General features: G+C 38.6%; 1 protein-coding gene across 5 annotated transcripts in view; it reads left to right on the top strand.

Annotated features, from left to right (window-relative positions):
• The window catches only part of LOC122022729 (WD repeat-containing protein 36-like), a 35,964-nt gene that overhangs the window by 16,363 nt on the left and 1,048 nt on the right, over nucleotides 1-18,553 (top strand). For 3 of the 5 annotated variants that reach the window (XM_042580805.1, XM_042580804.1, XM_042580809.1), the window contains 12 exons: nucleotides 11,174-11,256; nucleotides 11,449-11,521; nucleotides 12,012-12,077; nucleotides 12,205-12,247; nucleotides 13,491-13,630; nucleotides 13,790-14,002; nucleotides 15,151-15,235; nucleotides 15,305-15,599; nucleotides 16,149-16,407; nucleotides 16,539-16,749; nucleotides 17,506-17,723; nucleotides 18,165-18,321. In XM_042580805.1, coding sequence (XP_042436739.1) covers nucleotides 11,174-11,256; nucleotides 11,449-11,521; nucleotides 12,012-12,077; nucleotides 12,205-12,247; nucleotides 13,491-13,630; nucleotides 13,790-14,002; nucleotides 15,151-15,235; nucleotides 15,305-15,599; nucleotides 16,149-16,407; nucleotides 16,539-16,749; nucleotides 17,506-17,723; nucleotides 18,165-18,314 — 1,836 coding nt within the window. In that variant the 3' untranslated portion in view covers nucleotides 18,315-18,321. Of the gene's footprint in view, nucleotides 1-11,173; nucleotides 11,257-11,448; nucleotides 11,522-12,011; nucleotides 12,078-12,204; nucleotides 12,248-13,490; nucleotides 13,631-13,789; nucleotides 14,003-15,150; nucleotides 15,236-15,304; nucleotides 15,600-16,148; nucleotides 16,408-16,538; nucleotides 16,750-17,505; nucleotides 17,724-18,164; nucleotides 18,322-18,553 lie in introns of those variants that run through there. The other 2 variants (XM_042580806.1, XM_042580807.1) reach the window with 2 other exon arrangements.

Below are 18,553 nucleotides of genomic sequence, written 5' to 3'. Positions count from 1 at the left end.
TAAAAAATAATTAAATTAATATTCTTATTTAGTTTATTCGGTTTAACCAATTAATAAAATTTAAAATCCAAACAAAAAAACTGAATTAACCAAAAAATGAACAAAATTAAAAAAAAACGAAAACTGAATTAACCGAACCGAATTTCTAAATTCGGTTGGTTTGGTTAATTCGGTTTTACCGAATTTTTGCTCACTCTTAATGGTATCAGAACCTTTGGCCTACGCCACAAACCCTAACTCTAGCCATGTCGTCACCGTGCACCCTCTATCTCAAATTTTTTTTTTTTTCCGGCCGCTCTATGGCTGCCTCTGCGACCACCCCGATCTCTTTCAATGTTGGTGCTTATGCACCCTTGAAGCTTCCTTCCTCCAACTATCTCTCATGGCGTCTACAGTTCATGACCCTCCTCATTGGTCATGATCTGCTTGGCTTTGTTGATGGTTCTCACCCCTGTCCAGACAAATTACATACTCAGACTCCTAATCTTGCATATTCTGTCGGGATCAGCCAGGATCAACTTATATTGAATGTTATTATTAGATCTCTTTCTCCATCCTTAATTTCGTTCATTACTGTTGCTCGCACATCTTGTGATGTCTGGAACCCTCTTGTTCTCACTTATGGCATGCCCTCTCGTGGTCACATTACATAACTCAAAATACAATTTCGCAATCCAGTCAAAGGCTTTTAATCTATCGCTGAATTTATGCAGTTTATCAAATCCAAGTATGATGAACTGGCACTCATGAATGCCTCTCTTGACATTGAATACCTCACCATCAAAGTCCTTCATGGTCTTGATGATGACTATAAGGAACTCACCCATGCATTCAGGCCCGGGACACTGCAATCTCGTTTAGGGAACTCCATGAGAAGCTCCTTAATTATGAAGCCCATCTTGCCACTCGTAGGGATACGCAAATCACTCTTCCGGCCACGACCCACGCCACCTTCCAATCCGTTGCCTTCTCACTCCGATCATCTTATCCACCTATCGTGGCTCATCCACCCGTCAGTGCTCATCCCACTGGTCCATGGCCCTCTCGGCCGCATCAGCAGCGACACTCTCCGGCGCAGGGCTAGCGTGTCTGACGCCCGTATCTTGGACATTGTCAGTTCTGCAGTCATCAAGGTCACTCTGCTCTGTGCTACCCTGATTTTTTGTATCAGCTCGCTCCTACTCCCACGCCTCCCACTCGCTCGTCTCGTGTTGCTTATGGGCCGCCACCTCCGTCGGTTGTTGCCTACACTATGGCATCGCTCTCTTCATCTGGTTGGATCCTTGACTCTAGCGGCACCCATCATGTGACTTCTGACCTCTCTAATCTCTTTCTGCATGCTCCATATGTTGGTTTTGATGGTGTTGTTGTCAGTGATGGCACTGGACTTCCCATTATTCACACAAGTTATCTCTTACCACCCTCTACCTCTTCTTCTTTGAAGTTTCCCAATGCCCTTTGTGTTCCATCAATCAATAAGAACCTTTTGTCCATCTCCCAATTCTATAAAACTAATGATGTCATTGTTATTTTCTCTTCCTTTGCTTTCTAGGTGAAGAATCCTCACACAAGGGCTATTCTCCATCAAGGTCTACTTAAAGGCTATGTCTACTCTTGGTTTGCGTCCACTCCTTCTCCACCACTGGTACTTTCTTCTTCCGTCATTTCTCTCCCTATCTGGCATAGTCGTCTGGGTCATCCGTTTGCTCGAGTCTTACGTCAATTAGTCACATTATCTTGCCTTGCTTCTTCAGTTCGTCATTTTCATTGTAATTCTTGTCAATTGAATAAAAGTCATAAATATCTTTTTATGACTCGTCACTCTTTTCACAATTTTCCCTTGATATCATATTTTCTGATGTTTGGACTTCTCTAGTTCTCTCATGTGATGACTATAAATATTATGTTATATTTGTTTATCATCACAGTAAATATATTTGGCTATATCCCTTAAAACGCAAATCGGATGTCCTTTCTGTATTTCTATGCTTTAAGTCTCTTGACGAGAAACGATTTAATTGTCTTATTCTCACCATATATATACTGACCATAGTGGTGGATTTCTTGCACTAAAAGAATTTCTTAGTTTGCATGGAATTTCTTAGCTGACCACTCCTCTTCATACTCTTGAACATAATAATTTCTCTGAACGTCGTTAATCCTGTCTGTAAACTACAGAGATGACGCGCTAGAACGGTGGATTGGTTGTTGACTTAGAGAAGACTATTTAAGCCACACGGAGACTTCTTTTCGATCCTACGCACTTTAAAATGAGCCAACAAAACGTTAGTGCCTAGAAATCAACGTCCTGGCGAAGACCCTCCGACGCTAAAGTCAGTACAATCCCGGACGGGTGAATGAAGAACAGTAAAGAATGTGCATGAGAGTGAGTTTCAGATGTTCAGAGAACGTACCTTGCCAACGAAGAAGACTCCTTTATATACCACCTCTCATAACCTCCGCAATTATGAGGTGGCGAAGTGTGCTAGAGGTTGTTAGGTAAAGAAAAGTGTACAACTTAGGCAATGTGCAATAATTATCCGAGGAATCTTTCATTTACCCACACGTAGACCTCTTTTGTCATTTATAGCTCATGTCATTGCTAAGGTTGTTGAAGAAATATGCTGTCATAAGTGGTTTGCTATGGGAAACACGACTATCCTTGAAAAAGGTTTCAGAATAATATTTTCTGACATGTGGTTGTTATTCTGACGGGTTGTTAGGATTCTCTCTTCATGTTGTCGACTGCGTATATCTCGACCGTCCAATAAGGCTGGTCATTTTTATGCTTGTCCATGCATTAAGCTGCTCAGTTATGTTTCACAGTCTGTTCATGTTGTTAGCTGAGTGTAACCCGGCTGGCCTATAAGGCCGGTCGTCTTTATATCTGTCCTTGCATTAAGCTGCTTTGTTATGTATTGAATGCTATTAGAAATCCATTCGGAGCATAATATGATTCATTAGGTATATTGGAAATCCTTTCGAGAAGCCATATGATAAACCGTGTGTATTGGAAATCTACTTTGGGAAACAATATGAAGCTGAGTACTTTAGGCTCCTTTTGTTCGGCCATGCATATAAATCCGTTCGATTCTATGACCGAACGGATACACATGCATATTGTCATGTGGAAACTCATAGAGACGATTAGTAATAAGGTCAGCCAGGCATATGCAGGAAGACTCGTACAGAGTAAGGAGTTTGACTTTTCCCGCGACTAAATCTATGACTAGTCGACTGTAAAGTGGGTCAGTACCTCCGGTCGACCCATAAGACTAGTCCTTAAACTCGATCGGTTATTGAATGATTGGATATACTATCTTTCCATTTCAGGAATAAAGCATTAAACCCCCTATGTTTAACCGGCTTAAGGGTCGTCGACCTTTTCCCGAACAGCTTGTAATCCGATCGGGCTGGATCTAAGAGCCTTAGCGCTCATTGAGCAACCAAGCCAGGTGGAGAATGTCCTCTACCCTTGACTTTGACTTTGACTTTGAGTTTGACTGCCTTGTTATCTTGACTTTGACCGCCATATCATATCCTGGGTCCGCTCGTTACATTCCATATCAGCCATCATCGCCATATTGTCAAAACTGATCTTGCGCTTCTTCATCACGCGTCTATTCCGACCTAGTTCTAGCCCTTTGCCATTACCACCTATCTTATTAATCGACTACCCAAACGCAATCTTTCTTACAAATCTTCCTTTGTGTGTCTCTTTGCCTCCTTGTCAAATCTCTCCAAACTTTGCATTTTTGGTTGTCTTTGCTATCCCTGGCTTCATCCCTATGCTTCTCATAAACTTGCACATTGATCTTCACCCTGTGTTTTCCTTGGTTACTCTCTGACGTTATTGGTTACTTTCTTACACAGAGCTATGAGTCCTTTTCTAGAAAAATCTTTGTCTCTTGTTATGTTGTTTTTGTTGAGTATGAGTTTCCTTTTGCTAGTGGTGGTTCTAGTGCTAGACCTTTCCTAGAGCACTGCCTAGTATGTCTCTGGAGGATTCTCATGCTGTTGATTCTTCGCCTATTTGTTCCTTAACCCGTGTCCCGTACCACCGGTTACTAACCAGCCAGCCCTAGCCTCCACCTGTCGAACATCTCCTACCGAGCCTTTGCCTGTCATGCCAGCCCCAGCAGTAGCTCTACCCCCACTTGCTCCTCCAGTTTAGCCAGCTTCTGGCACCAACACCCATCCTATGATGACCCATACCAAAAACAATGTCTTCCAGCCTAATCCTTGCTTTGGTCTCACCGCTATCATTGACACTACTCCGTCTGAACCTACAACACATACTATGGCTCTCAAGGATCCTCGTTGGCGTGCAACCATGTTTGAAGAATTCGATGCTCTTCTCTGTAATGACACTTGATCTTGTCCTGTCTGATACCTCTTAGAATGTCGTTGGTTGCAAGTGGCTGTTTCGACTTAAGTGAAAGCCCGATGACTCTGTTGACTCGTCTAGTCGCTAAGGGATTTCACCAGCGTCCAGGTTTTAACTGCACTGCCACTTTCAATCCCGTGGCAAAGCCTACTACTGTCCTCCTTCTCTTGTCCCTTGTCGTTTTCAAAGGGCGGTCTCTTTGTCAAATGGATATGAATAATGCATTTCTTCAGGGTCGATGGCTGTGTGTATATGGCCCGGGTTTGTTGACTCTGATTTTCCATCTTATGTCTGTAAATTGAACAAAGTAATTTATGGTCTTAAGCAGGCACCACGCACCTACACTTCATTTTTTTAATCAGTGTTGGTTTCATGGCCTTTCTTTCTGATACATCGTTATTTATTTTCCACTCTAGAGGTATCACTATGTATCTACTTGTCTATGTTGATGATCTAATTCTTATAGAGAATAATGCTGGTGCCCTTCAGGGATTCATCAATGCTCATTTCTCTATCAAAGATCTAGGAATCTTATCTTATTTTCTAGGTGTTAAAGTTGTTTCCTCTCCGAGGGCCTTTGTCTCTCTTAAAAAAATATCTTCTTGATATTCTTACCAAAACCAATATGGCGGACTTGAAACTGTTCAAACGCCTGTTGCCACGTCCGCATCTCTGCACCTTTTCAATGGCTCGCCTCATGTGGACGCTACTTTGTATCGCCAAACGGTTGGTAGTCTTCTTTCTTTTACTCGACCGGATATTGCCTTTGTTGTTAACAAACTGTCTCAGTTTATGCATGCTCCCTCGTCCCTCCACTGAGGCTGTTAAGTGTCTGCTGCGCTATCTTAATGGTACACGTTCTTATAGTCTGATTCTCCGACGACACTCCTCTCCCTCTTTGCAAGCCTACTGTGATGCAGATTGGGCTGGTGACATTGATGATCGCACGTCCAATGGTGCTTATATTGTGTTTCTAGGTCCTAACCCAATTTTTCGGAGCTCCAAAAAGCAGGGTTTTGTTGCTTGCTCGTTTACTGAGGCTGAATATCGTGTCATTACCTTTACTGCTGTGGAACTTCAATGGGTTCGATCTCTTTTTGATGAATTGGATGTGGACACTGTGACCTCTACAACTTCTATCTATTGTGATAACATTGGAGCTACTTATCTCTGCGCAAATCCTGTGTTTCACTCACGCATTAAGCACATTTCTTTGTATTATCATATTGTTCGTGAACTAGTTTAGAGTAATAAAGTCTGTGTCTCTCATGTCTCGTCGTTTGACCAATTAGCTGATGCTTTGACGAAATCACTTCCTAGTGCTCTACTTCGTCTTCTCTGTGTTGGACCCTGTGGTTGTTTTGATGTGATCAACCAAGTTTAGGTTAGGTCCTGTTTGTCTGATCCCTGTGTCTAAGTGTGCACGAGCTTAGGAGCGCAGGAAGTCGAGCGGAAGACGCAGCTAGTGAGAAGGACGGTACGGGAAGGGAGCCGATGGGCTTGGTGCGTCCGAAGGACGAGAGAGCTGCGGAAGAGTACACCGGTGGATGAAAAGAACGTGCGCGGCGTTCGAGGGACGTAAAGCCGGGACGGAAGACTGCTCGAGGAGAAGGTCGGGAATTGGGTTCGGGTGAGCCCTATTCCGGTTGGTCGCAATCACTCAAGTGAGCAGAACCAGAGCAAGTCAACCGGGACGTTGACTTGGCAAGTGTTCGGTCGACCGAACGCTCTTATCGGTCGACCGAACCCCTACCATCAGAAAGCCAGTTGTTGGTGACACGTCAGAAGCCACGGCAAGCCGCCAGCCGTTGGTGAAGTGATCGGTCGACCGAACTTTCTGATCGGTCGACCGAACCGAAGATAATTAGAGACTTGGTCGAGCGATTTGATCGGGTCATATCAAGTTGAGACCGTTGGTTGATCGGTCGATCGAACAATGGGATCGATTGACCGAACGCAGACTCGATCCACACAGACTGCATCTGGACGGAAGGCTGGTCAAGTACGCAGGTTCGGTCGACCGAACCTGGGGATCGGTCGACCGATCCCTCTCGAGTCAAATCCTGATCCCGAAGATCAGGTGAACTGGATAAGTCTTGGAACCCTTATATAAAGGGGTCTCGAACAACTATTCAGGATTAACGAAAAGAAACTCTGTACTTTCATTCTTAGCAACTTCTGTGCTCTCAGAATGTAAAAGGATTCTCCGCCTTCAGAAAAGGAGACGTTTCTAGTGCGCTTTCCAATCGCCTTGGATTAACAACCGTCTCGGTTGTAACCAAGTCAAATAGCTAAGTCGTCTCTCTTTTTGTTTCTGTTACTTAATTTAAATACTCTGGCTACTTTTATTTTGAGTAAAAGTTCTTTGAGGAGGGTATACTCTTTGATTGCAGGCAATTCACCCCCCTCTTGTCGGGCCCGCTACTCCAACAAGTGGTATCAGAGCCCAACAGCCTCAGAAGGACTAACCGCCGTCTGAAGCACAAAGATAAGGACAATGGCCGGTGCGAACATTCATCCCTCAAAGTTCAACGGAGACTTCGCTACATGGAAGCGAAAAATGGAGGTATTTTTTAAAACTGAATTTGATATACTCTTAATGAAATATGGCTATGAAGCGTCAAAAGACAAAGAAGAGTACAACTGGACGAAGAAGGAACAAGCAGACTTCGTCGCCAACGGAAAAGCTGAGTTCCATCTGCTCAGCGTTCTGCCGCCTTAGGAGGTAAGTCAGATCGGAAGCTACGACTCCGCGAAAGACCTCTGGGAAAAATTCCTGGAGCTTCACGAAGGTACCTCTGAAGCGAAGCTTGCAAGACGCGACATCCTTCGGACTCAGTTTACGAACCTCCGGATGAACAATAGCGAGAAGGTAGCGCAACTCCAAGCAAGGATTAAGGAGCTAATAACTCAACTAAGCAACCTTGGAGAAGAAGTAATGAACCGGGACTCGATCCGGTACGCACTCAACGCCTTCTCGACTTCGAGGTAAGTACTTTAGAAAATTTGTTTTCTACTTTTGAACTTTACGAATCTCGAGTTGCAGAGCCCAATGGAGTAGAGAAGAATAGTCAGAACATTGCCTTAAAGACAAGAATAAACGGTTCTGACTCCGAAGCCTCGATCGACGAATCCGAAGCGGCTCTATTGGTAAGACGTTTCAATAAATTTTTTAACGCTAATAAATTTAGATCGCAGACAAAGAGGCTTCAGCGAAATAAAAGGACGATTCGTTGCTACAATTGCAACGAAGAAGGGCACATCAAAGATGATTGCCCAAAATTGAAGAAAAAGGAAAAAGGAAAGGAAAAACGACAATCTTCCTTCAAACAGAAGAACCTGAAGGCCACATGGTCAGACTCATCCTCCGAATCAGACGTCGAAGAATTCTCGGGGCTAGCGCTAATGGCTAACCATCAGCTGGAAGAAGAGTCGAGCTCAAAAATGAGCATAGATGAAGGGGGAGGAACATCAGAAGAAGAAAGCTGTGATGAAGGGGGAGCTACGGATATACAGGTAAGTGAGGTACGTAATCTAACTCTCAAGGAGTCCTTTAAGTTTATTAAATCTCTTTCTAAAGATTTACTTAACTTAGAAAATGAGAACGCTGATTTAAGTAAATTGCTAGATAATTTAAAATCAGAAAATGATCATTTAAAAATGCAAATTGAAAAGTTGAAATCTGCTGCATGTTCAAATGTCCTTCAAAAATCTAAATTAAGAATTTTTGGTAAATTAAACTGGTATATTAAAAAGCATCAAGGTCAACTTAGGAAAATTCCTAAAACTTATGTACCCCCTCAGATTTTTGATTAATCATGTAGGAAGGAACCTCTATTGGGTTCCAAAATCTGTGCTAAATTAAAATTGTTATTAAGGCTGTCAGAAAAGAGATTAAATGTTTAAAATTTCTTTATGAAGCTTTATCTAAGGAAGTGGTTGTTGCTCCAATAACCAAGAAGGTCTAGTGCCTCGCCACGACTTGGAAGCCGAAATATCGAAATAAAATGTTTAATTAACTTTCTGATAAAAGAATTAAAATTTAAATTATATAATACTTTGAAAAGTTTTTAAACATTTCCTTGGAAAATCATTGTTTGACTTAGAAATTTTTTTTCCCGTTTTTGCTGTGATTAAAGGGGGAGAGTTAAGTAACAAGTTTAGGGAGAGTTAGGAAAATTAAATTTTTTATTTATATTTTTTTTGTAATTTTTGTGCTTAAAATGTTAATTTAGTAATTTTCTTAAAATTACTATTTATTTGTTTTTACCCTAACTTAAACTTGGGTTGATGCACATCAAAAAAGGGGAGATTGTTGGACCCCGTGGTTGTTTGATGTGATCAACCAAGTTTAGGTTAGGTCCTGTTTGTCTGATCCCTGTGTCTAAGTGTGCAGGAGCTTAGGAGCGTAGGAAGTCGAGCGGAAGACGCAGCTAGCGAGAAGGACGGTACGGGAAGTGAGCCGACGGGCTCGGTGCGTCCGAAGGACGAGAGAGCTACGGAAGAGTACACCGGTGGACGAGAAGAACGTGCGCGGCGTTCGAGGGACGTAAAGCCGGGACGAAAGACTGCTCGAGGAGAAGGTCGGGAATTGGGTTCGGGTGAGCCCTATTCCAGTTGGCCGCAATCACCCAAGTGAGCAGAACCAGAGCAAGTCAACCGGGACGTTGACTTGGCAAGTGTTCGGTCGACCGAACGCTCTTATCGGTCGACCGAACGCTCTTATCGGTCGACCGAACGCTCTTATCGGTCGACCGAACTCCTACCATCAGAAGGCCAACTATTGGTGACACGTCAGAAGCCACGACAAGCAGTCAGCCGCTGGTGAAGTGATCGGTCAACCGAACCTTCTGATCACCGAAGATAATCAGAGACTTGGTCAAGCAATTTGATCGGGTTAGATCGAGTAGAGACCGTTGGTTGATCGGTCGACCGAACAATGGGATCGGTCGACCGAACGCAGGCTCGATCCACACAGACTGCATCTAGACGGAAGGCTGGTCAAGTACGCAGGTTCGGTCAACCGAACCTGGGGATCGATCGACCGATCCCTCTCGAGTCAAATCCTGATCCTGAAGATCAGGTGAACTGGATAAGTCTTGGAACCCCTATATAAAGGGGTCTCGAACAACTATTCAGGATCAACGAAAAGAAACTCTGTACTTTCATTCTTAGCAACTTCTGTGCTCTCAAAGTGTAAAAGGCTTCTCCGCCTTCAGAGAAGGAGACATTTCTAGTGCGTTTTCCAATCACCTTGGATTAACAACCGTCTCGGTTGTAGCCAAGTCAAATAGCTGAGTCGTCTCTCTTTTTGTTTCTGTTACTTAATTTAAATACTCTTGTTGCTTTTATTTTGAGTTAAAGTTCTTTGAGGAGGGTATACTCTTTGATTGCAGGCAATTCATCCCCCTCTTGCCGGCCCTGCTGCTCCAACACTCTGTTCCAAGATTGGTGTCTTTAGGAACCCATCATCTTGAGGGGGCCTATTAGGATATCTTGGAATATATTATGCATAAATCTTTTGTATATTTTTATGTATATGTTTCCTTTTTATTTCTATCTCTTTACGATGTATATAAATACAGCTTGTATTATTATTCTTGCTTAATGAAAAATATATTCTCTCAATACTTCTTACACTACCTTTGTTTGATACAAGAGATGCTCTTTTCAGTATCTTCTTCTTTTTCTTTTAGGAACCTTATGTTATATGTCAACTTTATATTGTAGTGCCTATAGTCTGCTTTCTTTTCTTGATTGCTGCTCACAGTCAAAAGCATGTTTCATCTGAAATCATGTACAAGCTGGTTCACTTATGATGTAAAGGCAGATACAGGCTTAGATTGTCTGATGATAAAATGAGATGAACCCAGAGGCAACAAGAAAATCAATGCATTTCTCTTTCTCCTCTTCCTCCTCATTTCTCCAAAGAACTCAGTCTATTTTATTGATTTCTCATTACATCTTCTGTTCCCACTCTAGTGACTGTCCAAATCTAAGCAATGTTTTGCACATCCTGTTGTTCAATATAGTGATTAGTTACAGATTCGGATCAGAAATTGAAAGGACTGCAAATGGCCAATATAGTTGGTGGACCATGATGAAGTTATAGTTTCGTTTAGCTGGTGGTCTCTGCCAGTTTTGGTTGTCTTTAACCTCATGTCATTCTGTTTCCCTTTGTCTGAATCAGATTGATGATGTAATGAAATCTGCAGTTTATATTTCAATAAGGAGCTGAATCTAAGTTGGGTTGTATTTTATTATCTCCATTGTTTCTATTGCATGTATTTCCTTCCAGCTGAGCCTTATTTGAAGCATACTTGAAAATTCATGTTGGATTCAAAGGGGCTCCAAATGTTGGCTTTCAGTCATTTGTTGGTTTTGTGCAATTTTTTGCTTAAAATTATTTGCTGAAACTAAATTTATACCTTCCAATAGCTCAATTTTTTTTACTCTTGAGTCATGCTTTTCTCTGATCATACTGATTATCACTTGTTTAAAGTTTTGATCTCTTGTTACCTTGCATTTTCTTGCATTTGATATTCAACTTTGATATGATTTTTTTGTCTTCCGAGCTGTTAGGTTATGTTTCATCATTGATAAATTATTATTTATACCATTGACTCTATCTCATTTTAGATTTACATATAAGAATCTTATTGTTGTAGAATCAAATTCATCATTATCTTGCTGAGTTTCTTTAATATCATAGTTTTACCTTGAATGCTTTAGAAGTATTTAGGTACCTTCATTTAATTAATATAACTTCTGTACTGTTCTTGATAGATGTGGATTTTTGATACAACTGATGGAGATGCTCGTCTCTTACGCTTTCGGAGTGGTCATAGTGCTCCACCTTTATGTATAAGGTGAACATAAAATTTTCAAAACATCCTCTGTTTTGTCTACATTCTAATCTATTCTTTTACTGTCTTGTTGACATTGATTAATTTCCTTCAGAATGTTAGGTTACGTAGATGTGAAATGATGGAATAGATTGTATCATCTGGCTTTCAATTATGGTTGACTCGAACAATCTAAGAAGTTTCTAACTTTGACAGATTTTATGGAAATGGGAGGTATATCTTATCTGCAGGTCAAGATCGGGCTTTCCGTCTTTTCTCAATTATTCAGGTTTGTTGCCTTCTTTCACCTAGTTTTAGGTTTTTTATTTTCCCATCATTCTACACGCAGCTATATCTTTGGGCTTGATCTATAAGAGTGTAACCTTATGTCAGTTTTCGCCATTTAATTTCTATTAATATTCAATGAATTGACTAATTATTCATGACTTTGTTCATGTTTACAACTTTCCCTGTTCTCCCTTCTTGATTCCATCTGTTTGTATATTTTTGAGTGACAAAGTTGTTGCTTTCTGAATCGTCCCTATGAGTTGGTATTTATATTAAATGGAGTTTTCTATTGCTAGGTATCTTCCTGCTGTGATTTCCTTGAACATTATTGAAAACCGTATCTTTCTAGATTAACTGTTTTTTATAGAATAAGTTATTCCTTTTTAAAGAAGAGCATATGTTCTGTTAGTCCTGCTTCTTGAGGAATTTGACGACAAGGTTTTATAGTTTACTATATTCTATTTAATAAATATGCCTTATTTGTTTAACAGGAGCAACAAAGTAGGGAGCTTTCTCAACGTCATGTAACTAAAAGAGCTAAGAAGTTAAGGACACGGGTACTGTTAATAATCTTGCATCTAATGTCAAACATATTGTATATCGAAGTTTTGCATTTTTAAACTTGTAATGAGCATGAACGTGTACCTACCAATCCCTTTACCCTTACATCTTTCTATTTATCAGGAGGAAGAAATCAAATTGAAGCCTGTTATCACATTCGACTTTGGTATGAATCATTTCTCAACATATGAGTTCCATGAGTTCGGACTATATTTTCCTCATAATATCCATGTGGATGTCTGACTAAAGTGTGTTTCCTTGAGTCTCTTATGGGAAACAATTCATCTTGATCTGACATCGAATCGTTTTTTACTTAGAATGCTGGATATTTTAATTACTCACGGCCGTTGGCCATAGATTTCTTTTGGAAATATTTGACCCTTTTTTTAAAAGAAAATTTTCCTTTTATTGTTATTTCTACTAAAGACATTATATAGATTGACAAAGTTTGCTCTTAGTCCTGCTTGATAGAGACCCTATTCTTGATGTAGATCTTATTCATGAAAAAAAAAACAAGGATTCTCATGTATTCGAGCCATGTTCTATAAATGTCTTGCACTACTACTTTTTTTCTGATTTTTGATCAGCCACAAGACCTTAGTCCTTAATTAATTTTTTTTCTTCTGTTGGTGAAAACATAGATAGGTACTAAAAGTCTGGTTAGTGGATTCATAATGAAACTATATCAGCTGTCTTTTTCATATATCTTGGCCCTCGTTGATTCTTATGCTTCCATTTAGGTAGCATCATTAATATTGACCAAGTTAAGCAATAATATTTCTGACCTAGAAAACTATCCACTGGCAAGATTGGGAACACAAAATATTCGGATTTTTTTACTTTATCTGCGCAATCAACTCTTAGAAACTTATTCTGTTGATCAACATATTTAATTGTTTCAAACCATATATTTAGGTTAGAAAATTTATTCCATTATAAGCATTTTTGAATGCTGTCATCAGATTTTGTGATTGTGATTTCAGATATAACTTGAATGATACTTGAAGAATATTATTATAACAAGTTGACTTAATGAGCATATCTCATAGCTGGCACGTTAAATATTCTTGGAAGCTTATTTATGCTCACATGATGATTTTCAACATGAGTAAGAAAAATGTGAACTTTTAGACAGGAATTTATTCGGCCATCAGGTCAAGTGAACAGTAGAGAAAGGAGAGAAATTATAAAGAACTCTACAACAAAATATAGTGAATCCTTCGTTTCTGATGATTTGGCTAACTAATAGCTTTCTTTTCTGCTATTGATTTGTCCACAAATAGTCACTACATTTCACATCTAAATATCTAATAATAATGGTGACCAAGTGTATTTACATCTTGCAAGCCTCTTATGTATGCATTTTATTTTTATTATATTTTAATTACATTCATTTCTGCATATTTCAGCTGAGATTCGTGAACGTGATTGGTGCAATGTTGTTACTTGTCATATGGATACACCACAGGCTTATGTTTGGCGGCTTCAGAACTTTGTCATCGGCGAACATATTCTATCACCGTCAGCAGATATCCAAACTCCGATTAAGGCATATTCTTTGAAGCGTGTCAATTACTTTGCTTTATTCACTTTGTAATTTTAAATATTGATGATACATTTTCCTCCTAACTGGTTCCAGTAATATCTCTCTATAGAAATTTGTGGTGTTTCTGATAAGTCATCTAATTATATCTTTCTTATCTAGCAGGCTTGTGCAATAAGTGCATGTGGTAATTTTGCGATCTTGGGCACTAATGGTGGCTGGATTGAACGGTTTAACCTCCAATCAGGCATCAGCCGAGGCACTTATGTTGATATTTCAGAATCAAGACAGTATGCACATGATGGAGAAGTGGTTGGAATTGCTTGTGATGCTACTAACAGCTCAATGATCAGTGCAGGATATAATGGTGACATCAAGGTATATATTGAAAGAGTCTAGTGTGCATGTATTTTGATCCAAGAGTTTAGTGTGTTTGTATTTCGGTCAAAAGTCTAGTATATGAGAGTTGAGAATATCTTTTTTGGGTACAATAAACACTAGATATTATATTTTGAACTGTTTTGCACCATCCACCAATGAAATTACCATTTTCAAACTTGAAATTATCATACAGCAGACTCCATCAACCATCTCTTCTTTGATGGACCTAATATTAATGTGATTTGGTTGATGTTATTTGGCATTATGATGCAATGTGATTGAGACTTCCTATGAGAACAAACCATAATATTCAAAACAATACTGGACAAGTACTATTTTTTACTACATGATCTTTTTTTTTTTGGTAACCAGTCATACTTGACCTGAATTGGTATAAATAATGCTTCTGTTGGATATCTGCTAGGGATCTGCATGTTTCACAGTTCTAAAAAATCCAATAAAAAGAGAGATTTTAGTGGCATGTGGTCTTTTACTCAATATTTGTGCAAGAAGTGTTTGGGCAAGTATTAAGTTTTCCGCACATCTACATATGACCACACAGTAAAACTTCCTTGGTGCATTTTTCAGGTGTATACCACTAGTTTCCTATTTGAGTTAATCCTTGTCTTAGATGTTTCTAGCTGCATTTGCATTTACAGAGCTGTAAGACCAAGATGCTGTATTATTTTTGGCCTCAACACATTAACATCCCTCTTGAAGTTTTCTTTTTCTTTCTTTTTTTAAACCTGCTTTAAAGAAGGAGAATGATATATTTGGTAATGGAAGAATACACCACTTTTTTTTTTTCTCTATCCAGTTCATATTGTATAATTGCATACCAATTGGTCCAGGTTAAAAGTACCCTAGGCATTCGTTGGTGCATCTTAAAAAGATTCCTAAGACATGACTAACACATTATAACAGATTTCATGCAATATGGTAGTGCTTTCTGGCGTGCATTCCTTAATTTGTTCATAACATAAGGATACACTAATCTAATGCCTGAAATTCTTGGAATGTTGAATCCCAAACCTGCTTCAGGTGAACAATGTCAAAAAGCTCTGTGCCTTAGCTTCTTTTTATAGTGTATACTTTGAATTTTAAATTGTATGCTTGACTTTTTAAAGATCTTCTATGTTCCATAGGTATGGGATTTCAAAGGGCGTGAGCTACAATCCAGTTGGAATGTTGGAAAACATATAATTAAGTTGGTGTACCACCGAACAAATGGTAATACTCTGTTATATTCTGTTAGTGCTGCAGGGTATGAGCTGATGTAATTCTTGATTTCGCTTTTAGGTCTTTTGGCAACTGTAGCGGAGGATATGGTTATCCGGCTATATGATGTTGTGGCATTGAGGATGGTTCGGAAGTTTGAAGGTCATAATGATCGCATAACTGATTTGTGCTTTAGTGACGATGGAAAATGGCTGTTATCTTCGAGCATGGATGGAACTCTACGAGTTTGGGATGTCATATTAGCAAAACAAATAGATGCAATATCTGTTGGTATTCCAATAACAGCATTGTCTCTGTCTCCTTTAATGGATGTTTTGGTTACTTCTCATGTTGATCAGAATGGAATATACCTTTGGTAAGTTATCAGTTGGTCTATGTTTACTCACATGAATATGTAAAAAAATTAGGCCTGCCACTTCAAACTTCGAATGAGAATGAAAAAGTTGCTCCTTTGTACTTTAATTTCTTGTATGTTTAATTTGAGCTAGTTATGTTCAGCAAAATTCAGATTTGTTGTCACCTTGAACTGCACTAAACTTGTTTAGTTTTACAATTCCGAAAATTTTGCTGCTGCTTTACCATATCCATTTTGAATGGAGAGATGCCACACCTGCATTCTTTTTGTTCCTTTAATGTTGAGTTTTAATGCTGACTCTTACATGTGTATCATGCAGCATGTTCTCTTTCTTTTTAGTTTTTTATTTATAAATCAGACATCTTCAAAGAGACTCTTCGTGTTAGTCTGCGTTATTATTTGGTTTTCAAGAATAACTCCTGGTTATTCTTGTTTTCCTACAAGTTTCCCAGAAAAAAAAAGATAAATATTAGTGGAACTGTTTCTGCAGTAAGCTACTGGTTGAAACTTTTTTTTTCTTATAGTCTTAACATGCCTTTGATCTATCAGGGTTAATCAAGCTATGTTCTCTGGAGTGTCAAAGATGGATTCTTATGCACTTGGAAGTCAAGTAAGGAGTGTTGAAATGCCAACTGTTGCCTCAAATGGAGGTGCCAACAAAGAAGAAACTCTTAGTGCTGAAAATGTTGATGCAATTCATAATGCCTATACTATTCCTCAACTGGATAAACAGATGCCTAATCTCATTACTCTTTCATTGCTCCCTAGAAGTCAATGGCAAAGTCTGACTAATCTGGATATTATTAAGGTCAGTATGCTCTTTATATTGATTTTCTTTGAATTGGATTGCCTTGTTTATCTATCCAATGTCTCATTGTCGTAACCTGTGGCTGGTTTAATGTTTGTTGTCAGAATAATGAATGTCTCTCTTAACTTCAGGTTCGCAACAAGCCAATCGAGCCACCAAAAAAACCAGAAAAAGCCCCTTTCTTTTTACCCTCAGTTCCTACTCTCTCTGGACAGATATTATTTGAGCCCAACAGTGAAGGCACCGCAGGAAAAGATAAAGAAAACATGAAAAACAAGAAGGGGATGCCCCTATCTTCACACTTTATCCTTTTACTGAATTCTTGTGCGGAGACAAAAAATTGTAAGCTCTTCCATTTATATGCACTAATGATGTTTTTAATTAAAATCACTTTTCTCCAAAATGGCACCTGAACCCAAAACTATCAAGTTTAATGTTTTGTTTGTTTTTGTTTGTGTAGTTTACTGTGGCAAGATTTACCATACTTGTGCATTGGTTCAAGTAAATGGCTATCTCAAGGCCATTTCATTTCTTGAAACCTATTCTTGCTTCTCACATAACTCGGATCTTTAGACTATAGTTATGGACTTACCATTTACTTCTGATTCTGTATATACCTTATCTATTTTCATTTGGCAGAGGCTATTCCTTCCTCGTGTTTACTAAAATTTCACTCTAGTGGCTATATCATATCTATTGACATGGATGCTTTTGCTTTAATGAGCTCTGATAACATCATTTTCATCTAGAGTGCTACTTTGTGTCTATGTAATACACTTATATACAAATTCTTCATGCTGATATTGTTTTTGTTCTTTTTGATTCATCATTTGAGATTTTTTTGAATTAGATAGTCATTTTTATTTTCAGAATATGCTCATATGAAAATGACAGGTAAGAAATCAAAAGTTGGTTGGAAAAAATGAATGTGTATAAGTATCAAATTTTCTCCAAGCTTTTTAGAACTCCAGCTCCCATCTCTTACCAAAACATTATTTCTTGACACTAGTATTAATCATTGATTTTTTTTTTCATTGTGATCTATATATCTCGATATTTGAATGTATCCTTGAGCTTTTCAATTCTCTCCTGTTACAGTTTCAGCATTCACAGATTACATTAAAGGTTTATCTCCATCAGATTTGGATTTGGAACTCCGTATTTTGCAGATTGTAGATGAGGATAATTTGGAAAAACTAGATCAGCGACAACCAGAACTTCAGTCTATTGGAATACTACTTGACTATTTAATTCATGAGCTTTCTTCCAGGAATAACTTTGAGTTGATTCAAGCTGTTATAAAATTGTTTTTGAAGGTACACATTTATCTGAGCCATGACTTTTTACATTTTAGGACTAATTGTGAAAATGGTATTTTACTGAAACGTTTTGTCTTAAAGAATCGGAAGCGTCAGACATGATTTTTGATGCTAAAACTTCATAATTCAAATCATCAGCCACACTATTTCCACTTGTGTATGTATGCGCATTAATGTAGATTTTACAAACATTTTCTGGTGTAATAAGATAACTATTCACTATCCTTTCAAGTCCTACGTGATTTTTTCATTTATATTTAAGGGAGAATAGGCATGCGTTCTCCACATGCTGGAACAATGATAATTCTGTTTTTTTAATAAACAAAATCTTCTTAATTATCATTTTAACAGCCAATGTGGGTTGATGATTTAATCTTAACTTCTGGCAAATTTATATATTATGTATTTATAGAAATGATATTTGATTCTGCCAACCAGATTCATGGTGAAACACTGCGGCATCATTCACTGCTTCAAGAAAAAGCAAAAAGGCTTCTTGAAGTTCAAAGCACAGTCTGGCAGAGGATAGACAAAATGTTTCAGAGTGCTAGATGCATGGTTACATTTCTGAGCAATTCGCAGTTCTGATTGTCAGGTTCCTTGTCTTCTTATGCTGATTCTGATTCTTTTTGCTGATAAATTTAGTTTGATCAAATTATCCATGCCCAAACATTGTCTAGTAGAAGTAGCTTAATTGTTAAAGCCCAATGATATGACATTATGCTTAAGCCATAATGACTTGCTTCAAATTTTCTTTTCTTTTGAACTAATGCTCATGTGTTGTATGCAGATTATTCTGATTCTCATCTTTTTACTAATTTGTTTTA

The sequence above is a fragment of the Zingiber officinale genome, chromosome 9B (genome assembly GCF_018446385.1).
Source record: "Zingiber officinale cultivar Zhangliang chromosome 9B, Zo_v1.1, whole genome shotgun sequence".
NCBI classification, from domain to species: domain Eukaryota; kingdom Viridiplantae; phylum Streptophyta; class Magnoliopsida; order Zingiberales; family Zingiberaceae; genus Zingiber; species Zingiber officinale.
This window is presented reverse-complemented; position numbering and strand designations above follow the sequence as displayed.